At 42.1% G+C, this 10836-nt stretch overlaps 1 protein-coding gene across 1 annotated transcript in view; it reads right to left on the bottom strand.

Moving 5' to 3' along the window:
• Positions 1–5443: 5443 nt before the first annotated feature.
• The window catches only part of LOC103378984 (protein phosphatase 2, regulatory subunit B'', alpha), a 7954-nt gene continuing 2561 nt past the window's right edge, over positions 5444–10836 (bottom strand). Inside the window, exons 2-11 of the mRNA XM_025059897.1 lie at positions 10698–10813; positions 10454–10556; positions 10287–10361; positions 9430–9673; positions 8932–8980; positions 8747–8836; positions 8491–8666; positions 8290–8408; positions 7525–7631; positions 5444–7374 (exon numbers count right to left, since the gene is read on the bottom strand). Of these exons, the coding sequence (XP_024915665.1) occupies positions 7278–7374; positions 7525–7631; positions 8290–8408; positions 8491–8666; positions 8747–8836; positions 8932–8980; positions 9430–9673; positions 10287–10361; positions 10454–10556; positions 10698–10813 (1176 nt within the window). The 3' untranslated portion in view covers positions 5444–7277. The remainder of the gene's footprint in view (positions 7375–7524; positions 7632–8289; positions 8409–8490; positions 8667–8746; positions 8837–8931; positions 8981–9429; positions 9674–10286; positions 10362–10453; positions 10557–10697; positions 10814–10836) is intronic.

Here is a 10836-nt window from a genome sequence, read left to right on the forward strand (position 1 = left end):
TTACGTCAGTGAGTCTCATCAGTGAGCAGCCTCACACACACACACACACACACACACACATTTAACCTCCAATCTCTGGGTCATGACCCAGTTCTTTTTTCAATGCAGCCCCTTCACAAAACCAACATAGTCCAGTGTGGACTCACTGCCTGAGGACAGATGTCCACAAATAGAGTTCAATTGAGTTTCTCGTTCTTGCATTAGAACTATTACTGCACCGGTACTTTTCCTAGTAATGGTACTAGTACCTAACTAGTCCAGTTCATGTAATTATGCGTTCAACTTAAAGGTAGAAAATCAAAAGAGGAACGAACATCACTACAGGTTGGAAGGTTCTAGTTCACCCTCGTATCAAGGATGTTGCCAAACGAGGAGGGCAGAAAGACGACCCCAGAAGAAGGTTGAGGAAATATGGAGGCTGAGAATGGAGACAGATGTTCCCGAATATGGGGTAAGGAAGAGGCTGAGAATGGAGACAGATGTTCCCAGTGGTGACCCCTACAGGAGGGAGCAATCAGATGATGTAAAAATAATTTTAAAAAAAGATGGGTCACCAAGGTCAAAAGCTAAGTATGTATTTAGAAGTGAATCTGTTGAATGTATAATTGAAGACAGGGATGAAAGGCTCTTTGAAGCCACTTCTCTGGTTGTTTTCAGTGTGTTCACAAATTCAAAACCACGGGTCAAAAATAGAAGCAAAGTCAGGGGATTATCAAGGTCGCCGTGATTCGCCAGATGCATGCCTTTGAGTTTTACGACCATCCATCCAATGATTATAATTTCAGTCTGGACCAAAAACTTTAACCGACTCGCCATCTGACCTACAAACCGTGCCAGAACCACACCTTTGGCACAGGCCAGAGTTGTCTCTGCAGACGGAGGCATTTGGTGAATATTTGCCACTATGTTGTATATTTTATCTGCCGTAGTCGTGGCATCTCTGGTATGTCTGCAGTAAACAGGACACCTGACTCTAAATCCCTTTGTGCTGCTGTTCATGTCTCTCTCTCTCTCTCTCTCTCTCTCTCTCTTTGATCAGATGAATTGCTTCCATTTGCTTCCTCTGTCTTCTCAGGGCTTTTCCAGGCAGCTTTATCCAAAGCACATGTCTCTGGTATCAGCAGAATGTCTGGGACAACTAAGATAGTGCCCATTATTTAAGAGCCTCCAGTGGCTAAAAACAATTCTCTCAAGTCTTTTCCTCCTCTTTGATAACATCAAGGGAGTCCAGACCAAAGGTCCACTGTTCTCTCCTCCATCAAAACATTTAAAAATCAAATGTAGGTTAGGATTACTGTAAGTTAAAATAAAATCTCCAAATGATGTACCTAAAATGACCTCGACATAAAAAACATAACACAAACCTGAAAAGCTAATGCGGAAACATCAACGTGCTATTCCTCATTTGGGCCATAAAAAAAATAAATACAAACACAAGGAAAAGTGGGCCGCGGTCATTCCAGGACTGTACCAGGACTGGCCACCAGCCAGAGTTTGGACACGTCAGGATAAGGAAAGTAAACATGTTTGTTTCCACACTAAATCATCTTGTAATCTTGTCTCTCCCGGCTGAACAGAAGACCTTGATGGCCAGGATCACAGCAGCAGCAGCGTCACCTCCTCCACTGCCCACTGTGGGGTGGTGGCTGTGGGCAATCACGGCGGTGGAATGTCAGTGACTCAGGGAGGTGGGACAGCATTCTGGTCGGCTGACGACTCCATCCCTGACATTTGTTGAAAACAGACCCTGTGCCATTTCAAACAATGACCGGTCAACTCTGACCTTCCAGAGTGTTCATGAACCAAACACAACATGAGCCGAGATGCCAACTATTACACCATCCTGTGGACAAAGGCAGCTGTGAGAGCAACAGTCGCTGCTGTCTGTCTGCACTTATCACTGCTTTGTTTTACGCCTCACAGCCCTGAGAAAATATGTGGAAAACCATTCACTACACACATCTGGGCTTAAAGGACAAAGATAAAAAGAAAAACAGCAGTTCCTAAAACAAATTATTATTTAAAAATAGCTGATTAAATAACTATAAAGGTCAAGATTATTGTGACACCAAAGCTAAAATAGTCAAAGCAAAATCCAAGGCCAGTTGGAGATACAGTGAAACACAAAGCTAGTGGAAATGTAGCAATAGCCAAGCTGCTAGTGAGACTAAAGCAAAAAGAACGCGTCTTTTGTATCAAGTGTTGCTTGTTCTTATTTTTGGGCTTTTGGTTCAGCTTTTTATTTTGCTTTGAACAACCTGTGCTTGTCGTAGTAAATCTTAATAACCAGCATTTAGCAATGTATCTATAAAGTCTCAAACTAGCAGTTTATATTTTGGCTAACGTTAAGCTAACAGCTAGCTAATTTGATATTTTGCTAACCAACTATTTTGCTCCGGGGCAGTTACTGTAGTAATGATGTAATTGTACTTGTCAGTGGTACTACTCCATTGTCCTGGACTCACCCCAGTCAGGCCACTGAGGCAGGGGTAAGTAGTATGAGTGTCAAGTCAGAACAACAATGTCAATGTTAACTGGATGTAAAAGGTGTTGGCCATGAGCAACGATGCGTAAGCCTTGTTCATGTACAGGCCAATATTTGCTGACTGGGGGTGAAGACAGTACCAGAATGCTCTCCAGCTGGTGGAGCAGGGGGGAGGGGGGGGGGTGTACAGTAACAGAAGGAGAATTTTGCAACACCCTGTCATGAGTGAAAAGAAAAAAGAACGATCCAATTAGTGAGTGATTCTCAGTCAGCACTGACTCCGCTCTGACTGGGGGAATCTCCTGGAACTGTTTTCTGCCAATGGAACAATCAACAATGTGCCACCCTCAGCAGAGACTTCCTGTGCCGGCCCTGTGTTTGTCATGACAACAATGACGCCAGTCAGTGTGATTAAGGACAGAGCAGCTGACGTCATGTGTGCCAGGCACGGTCCAAGCCATGTGGGTCTGAGAAACCTCCAAGAACTGAACCAGCAACCCTTCACAACTTGCACTTTTACAACAAACAAACAAAGCTGTTAGAAATCAGCAGTGTAACAGAGTTAGCAGGTACAAGTAAAAAAAAAAAAAAAGCCTGGAGAAGCTGAAAGATTCTAACAAATATAAAAAGAGGTTTGTAGTGTAGAAACACCGAAGCCATTCATATGATGTTCACAATAATGCTACAAAAAACGCTGGGGGCTAGCAAGGCAAAATATAGAGACATCAAATTCGGCTGTTGGCTAATTAGCATTTTTTTATGTTTATTGTCAAAAATTATTTATAAAATATTTTATAAATAATAAAAATATTTTCACCAATTCCGTCTCGTTAGCTAGCATTTAGCAAACTGGTGTTCACTGTTGGCTAATTTTGGCCAAACATGTATTGAGGACTCAACTTAACATCGACAGTCTCAAAAACTAAAACCATGGCGACTGGACTGACGGTCAGCCTGAAGTTTAACCCTGGGGACTGGACTGACGGTCAGCCTGAAGTTTTCTTACTTAACCTAAAGTCAGACTTTGACCTAACCACCGTGGACTCTCTTCTGGGGCAAAAATGCAACTTGATCAAAACCAAAGACAGAGCAGCAGCTTTAACGACAATAAAGTACACACTAATCAGCAGCGCAGACAAACACACTTACAGGACACCGAGTGTGTACACAAGGAGGGTATCATGACGTGCACACGGTCTGTGTATGTGTAATGAAATACTGGTATAGCATACTTGTGGGGACACCTTTCTGACCATACCTTTGTTGTGCAGTCCCTTGTTTTTGAGGGGACATTTTTCTACCATATCGCCACCTTGTGGAAAAGACAAAAGTGATTCTTTTTTTCTGTGTAACTGACAAGGGGATGCTATATGCTTCTATGAAATGTACATAAAATATTTCTCTGTATTTGTGACATAAAGATGAAATGTAAATGTTGTTGAAATACCTTTATTAAAACTTCAGAAAAAAAAGCAACAAGAAACAGAAGTGGACAAAAAAAAAGACAGAAAGACATAAAGAGAGAAAGGATAAAAGAACAGATGAAGAAATCCATGCCATAACAATAACAATCACATCTCAACCTCAAGTCTCCTCCGCACAGAGGAAAGTACGTCAAAATAAAAGTCTTTTTCCTCCACATTTCTAATCATAGAGACCTAATTTGAAAGTACAGAAAAGTACCACATGGCTTCTCTCCTGACCTGACGCTGCACGTGTGTGTGTGTGTGTGTGTGTGTGTGTGTGAGTGTGAGTGTGAGCGACAGAGTATTTTGCATAGAATCACAACCAACAACCCAGTAACACAGTTAATTACAGTGTGTTGGATTAAATACTTATATGGTTGTTTGACGAGTCAGTGATGGCAGTGAACCTTCAGCCTCAGAAGATCATCATCATCATCATCATCATCATCATCATCATCATCATCATCATCATTTTTCTGTGATTGTCAGGATGACGGATCATCAGTCCTCCACAGTTTTGTGTCTTCTCTGCAGTCCATAAAATACACACTGACATAATTTACCCCCCCCGGCCACACAGTGGCGCCACTATAACCATAGTTTTAAAGACGTTAAAAACAACCAGCGCTGTTCTATCTACTGTATAAATGCTTCGTTTATACTGCGGTTGGTAGTTAAATAATATGAACAATAATAGACTTTCATATAGAGTCAGGCACATTTAAGAGTACATCTTAAGTTTGGTGGTTCTCAAATTGGAGGCTGTGGCCCAACAATGGGTCACAAGTTATGTCCAGCATGATTTAACCAGGGTTTTTTTCCTCAACGTTATCATCTGCTGGTCATTTTTTATATTACAGGAAATAGGTTGAAAATTCAAGGATTCAAAAGAGTTTCATTTTTATCAAAAAGACGGTATTTGTTATTAGAAATAAAAATATAAATGATGATCTTTTAATCTGACCTTTTCTTTCTAGTTCATTAACATTTGATCTACTATCAGTATGTCAATCCAGTGGGATTATGTGGGGATTATATGAAGAATATTCTTTTCAATTTGTGAGAAATTAAGATTAAAATGTTAAAAAACTTGGTCAGAGGGTTAGGGTTAAGGTGGAGGACGTAGCCCAGTGCTTGCGTAAGGACAAACTGTCACGTAAACTGCAATTAATAAAGCAAACATGCACATTATCGTCAATGCAGAACACACACTCACACACACACGCTCACACACGTGGTTCATACACATTAAGAAAGTAAATACAAATAGAAATATATTATCTCTGGTTGACGTTCTGTCCAAGTATCAGAAATGATGGAATTTCACCTCCTGCTCCCAGAAAAAAAAAACCAATGAAGTCAGCAGACAGAGTTTTCTCCTCCTGCTCCTCGTGGAGCTCAGAGTCAGGGGGAGGTTTTTCTCTTTAAGTGAAAGCATTTGAGATGGAAAGTGTCCACAGTCATTTCTGGGGTTTATTTTTGAAACAGCAGAGGTTACTGTTCCACACAGGATATTGTGAAATCTCCTTCACTAATGTCACATTTTTATGATGAGAAAACATTATTTCACTGATTCTGTGATTGGATGAAAACTGGGACATAAATACATCTCACAACAGAGGAAAATCCAGTAACACCCCCCCCCCCCCCCCCCCCCCCAGATAAGCTGTGTCCAACATCTGGTCCAGGACCTGATCATGGCAGAAGGGCAGGTTTTTACATGAGCTGGAATATCGTTTCTTAAAAGTAATACTTCAAGGATAAATATCAAAATAAGATCATCTCATTAACTCTTTTAAGCATATTTAAGACAATAAATCCAATTTTAGAATAACCTCAGCAATAACTTCTGCTGTAGTTTAACACTTAACCATTTCTTGTCCAATCGACTCTTTTCTGTTAACACTACTCCTTGAAAGCTAAAATATATTTCCACATTAAATTCATTTAGCTATTTTATTAGGTGGTTTTATTTTTTAAATCATGAGTTAAAATGAAAAAGTGTCTCATTGTATTCTGATGTGTATGATCCAGTAGAGGGCACTACCGAGGTTCTTACTGTGCTGTTAGGAGAAACGATGTTGTTTAGCATTTTTGGTTAACTTTCAGTTGCGGCTGCTCATCTTTCCGTCGCTGCATCAGTAAAGGCGCTGCAGTTTCACAGTGTTCCCTCGTGAATTAAACCTTCGTCCTAATCTGGACAAACGAAAACTTTAGGCAACATAACGATGTGATGGGGTGTGTGTGTGTGTGTGTGTGTGCACATTTGGAAAACAAAACTGTAGAAAACAGGCAGAGTGTAAATGTAGCTTGGCACTGAAACTGACAGAAAGAACAGGAAGTGAAGAGCGAGTGCTGTACAGAGAGTGGGAGGTGGATATACAGGGACAACTCACAGCCCTAATGTTGTGAGCATTTATATGTATATGTATATATATATATATGTATATATGTTTGTAGAGTTACAAATGTTATGGGAGGGGAACTCTACCAGAGAGTTTGATATGTTTGTCAGCATCGTCACTGAATCTCACTGCCTGAATCCTGCTGATCTGCAGTTTTTGTTTTTTTGTTTTTACAGAAATTGCTGCAGAGTGAACTCTGGTGATGCCTGTCTAAGAATAGCTCAGTTCAGCAGTGCAGTGAACTGTACTCCCCCGTGGACTGGGAAAACAAAAATGTTTTGCTGGACAGCTGATGACTTGCAGTAGTACTGGCTGGCCACACGGAGGCGCTGCCACAAACAGCTCACACTCCTGGACTGGAAACACAGTGTTGGGGACGGTTTCTGACGGCAGTGTCAGTCTGGAGGTGAATAATCTGAGCAGCTGACGATGAATCTGTTTTGTTTTGGCGTCCCAGAGCGACACCTGAGAGCACAGGCGATTGTCTTCCAGCAGGATTGTCAGTAGAAATACATTTCCAGTCTCCTCTGGTTTCCTTTGTAAAGCTTATTTGACCCATGCGTCCTCCATCTTTAACTTTCTCCTGGCAGATGGAGAAAACTCCCGAGGCAGTGATGCTGCGTTGTGTATGGTTAGAAATGCTGCGCTTCATCAGAACACAGAACAGAGCAGTACGTGTTCACGTTCTCTCAAACACACACTTAAAATAACGTGCTCCATCTGAGGAGGAGGAGGAGACCGAGGACGGAAGTCAGGCGCCACCTTTACTTCCCCAATATTCTTCTTCTTCATCGTCGTCGTCTTCTCTCTCTCTCTCTCTCTTTCTCTCTCCGTCCATTTTTCACTGGCTTTCCATCTGTTTTCCAGGATCAGATGGATCCAGGATTTATGTTATTTTCAACTAATGTTAGTTTTTTTTTTTTACGCAGTCAAATCTGATATCACCAGTTTATCCATTTTATTCCCGATCTCTGCTGGGACGTGGAGTTCCTCGGACTCGTAGTCGTCATCAAAAGAGCTGAAAATGAAACAAAGAAAAGTCTGCACTTCTTCACTGAGCTTCAGGATGAATGCAGTGATGTCACATGGACACAGTGAGGTCCACGACTTCAAATGTGTTTCTTCTTGTGTGTGTGTGTGTGTGTGTGTGTGTGTGTGTGTGTTGTACCCTTCATGGAGCTGCTCATTTGCAGTCTCCTCAGCCACCAGTATCTCGTACTCCTCTGAGGCGTACTTGTCCCAGTCAGATGGTTCCGGACCTTCACTGTCGATGTCCTGCAGCAGCAAACGCACAAACACAACATCAGAGACGACGCCACACAAGGTTCTTTATCGTCAATGAACAACATAAAGAAATACAATTTCAAAAACATCTGGACATGGAAGTCTCTCAACGTGATGGCTAACTGTGACCCGCAATGTCATTAAAGCACAGGTGTTCAACATGAGGTCAGCGACCCCTATCGGGCCCATGGAGGTATAGTACCAGGGTCTAGAAGATGTTGGTAAAAATACTTTTTAAATAAAACATGAATGCATCCATCTGTGTATTTTTTAAATAACCCAATAATGAAGGCAAAGTATGACATGATTATCTATAATATGGTCTGTTGATGCTCAACAGTCACTGACCTGTGAAAACCGTAGACACTTGTCACTAATTCACTCCGCAAACCACATTTATTAAAGTTTAAAAACTGTTCGATTTTGCTTTTTGATAAAAATGTGCTTAATTGGAATACATTTCTGACAAAGTCTGACATGAACTAGTTTTATCTTTTAAACCCCAAAAAATCTATGAGTCAGTTTAGAAAATTTATTTTTTAACCCCCCAAAAAATCTACCAGTCAGTTTAGAAAAAAAAATATAACCCAAGTAGTAGCCCAAATCAAGTCACTCAGTGTTACGACATCGTCTGGAGAACCACCCTGACCTTTTGCACAGCAAACGGGTCTCTCTGCTCATGGTCGAGGTATTTCTCCAGGTTGAAGAAGGTGTCGAAGAAGATGTGAGCCATCCGACATCGCTTCAGGTCGGTCAGCGTTATCTTGCCTGCAGGAAACAGCATTGAAAAACAGCCAGGTGAGGCCTAGCCTTTCATTAAACCAGTGTCAGAAAGTAGTGGAAAACGAACCTGGACTCTCAGGTTTGACCAGATCCAACATCTGACAGAGCAGATCCTGGAAAGGCAGGGGTTCGATGCCCATCCTTTCCATCCTCTCACACTGTTCCTCGTAGAAAAACTCCAACTCGAACATGGACAGGACGCCGTCACCGTCTACGTCCATGCAGCGGAACCAATACTCGATGCTGAAGTGGAGGTTTAAAAAGTACAATTAATGGAGTCAAAAATGGTGAGACTAAAGGACAGCTGAGGCCGTGCCTGGTACCTGGTGGGGTTTTTCTTGTCCTCCTCAGATATGAGGAACCAGACGAACTCAGCGTAGCTCATGCGTCCCTCCCTCTGCACAGCACTGCCTCTGGACGGAGGACAAACAGGAGTGTTTTTAGTTGTTACCATGATGGTGAAGTCATCAGCTCCTCTATGTTTGTTTATGCATGTGTTTCCACAAACCGAGTGACGGCGCCTGAAAACAACCTCTCGATGATTCTGCTGGAGGACGCTGTCGAAGCAGAGAGAGAGAGAGAGAGAGAGAGAGAATGAGAGACACAGGCGGATGTTACGACTGTCCACATAAACACAGACAAACGCATATTGTTCTAAACAACCCTGGAAACAGAGCAGCAGTTGAACTGCATTGAATCACACTGTTGGCAGAAGAGTTAACAATTTAATGGATTTTACATCAGGCAGTAACAGAGTCCTGTCAGGGACAAACAGCTGCTGCTGCAGCCGAGCCAAGTCGTGGTGGTCCGATGAACCAGACCCAAACGTTGGTCTGTTTCTGATTCTGGATTTTACATTTTTGATATGAACACACAGGAAGAATTAAACACTGAATAAAAATAACTAACTTAACTATAATAACTTATTCATCATGTCAATAATAACAACAGATAGACGGAACCTGCAGTTTCTACATTTGGTTTTCTTCCACCAGTGGTTCTTTACCGTGGTCATTGTATCTGGACAGGTCTTTAGGGTCGATGTACAGGTCATGGTCGGTGTCCAGCTCCCAGAACTTGCAGTAGATGACGTAGAAGTGCTCGTAGGAGAAGTAGTCGGTGATCTGGTTGATGTCGTCCTCCTCCTCCAGCAGAGCCAGGGTCTGCAGGAAGTTGCTTCTGCGCAGCTCCATCATGGTGATGCGACCGGTCCACGAACGGTTCACGATGTAGAATATTCTCTGGATCACCTGAGAGAAAACGATCCAAGAAGGTTTCTTACAACACGTTCAGAGTTGTACCCGTCTGAAGTACATTTAAAATTACATGCTTTTCAAAGGTCCTCTACAATGAAGATTCAGGAGGCTAAAAGTTAGCCTAGAACGTGCTTAAAGTTAGATCAAAGTAGAGAAACGCGTTAGCCGCCACAGACGTTACAGTTAGCCTTCACCAAAGATGGAAAAAAAGAGCCACTACATAACAAAACGTAACAAACGTAAACAAATACAAACAGCTGCCCTGTCAGTACGAGAAACTACACACAACCTAACGTTATCCACGCAAACAGAGATGGACGTTAGCATAAAGCTAACTTAAAGTTAAATGGGGAATGTGGAATATACAATAATTTTAAAAATTTAAGACTAAAGACAAACGACAAATTAATAAAGGTTAGCAAGAAAAAATTAACCAAATTAGAGCAAAAGATAACTTAATTTAACAGAAACAAAGGAATAAAAGGTCAAAAGTGCTGAAACCTCAGAAGAAACAAGTCCTAAATCTGACATTATTTGACAAATCGTATCATCATATGACCTTAACCTTTAACCTTGTCCAAACTCTTCTGACTCAAACTTCACTTACTGTTGTGATGTAGCGGGAATGGAATTCAGGAGCGTCCTTCAGGAAGGTGAGTCCAGGGTGTGTGTCCACGATGTCCTACAGAACATGGACGTGGACAGAGAGGACAGTATTAGTTTAGAATCTGACCAGACTGAGTATCTGAACAGTGGAGCTGATGAACCAGGTACCTGCAGCAGAGGGATGAAGTCTTCCTGCTCCAGGTAACTCAGACCAGGTTTGGCCAACAGGTAAATAAACCTGGACGCATCGTCATGGCAACTGTGCAACAACCTGCAGGCCAAGAACACAACAGACTAGAACAGGATAGAGTACTTGATGTATATAGTACACCTTGTACGTGCAGTAGAGTACACCTAATACTAGAGGACATTATAATGAAGTGACGTCAGGTGACATCACGTCTGAACTCACTTCCTCCAGGTCGCGATAAAGGAGTGAACGGAGACGAAGCCCGTCCTCTCCCCACCTGCTGAGTAGAACATGGGGGCCTTCCAGTACAGAGGACAGCCACAGGCCTGGACACACACACACACACACACACACACACACA

The sequence above is a fragment of the Cynoglossus semilaevis genome, chromosome 1 (assembly GCF_000523025.1).
Source record: "Cynoglossus semilaevis isolate Cse_v1.0 chromosome 1, Cse_v1.0, whole genome shotgun sequence".
Classification (NCBI taxonomy): Eukaryota; Metazoa; Chordata; class Actinopteri; order Pleuronectiformes; family Cynoglossidae; genus Cynoglossus; species Cynoglossus semilaevis.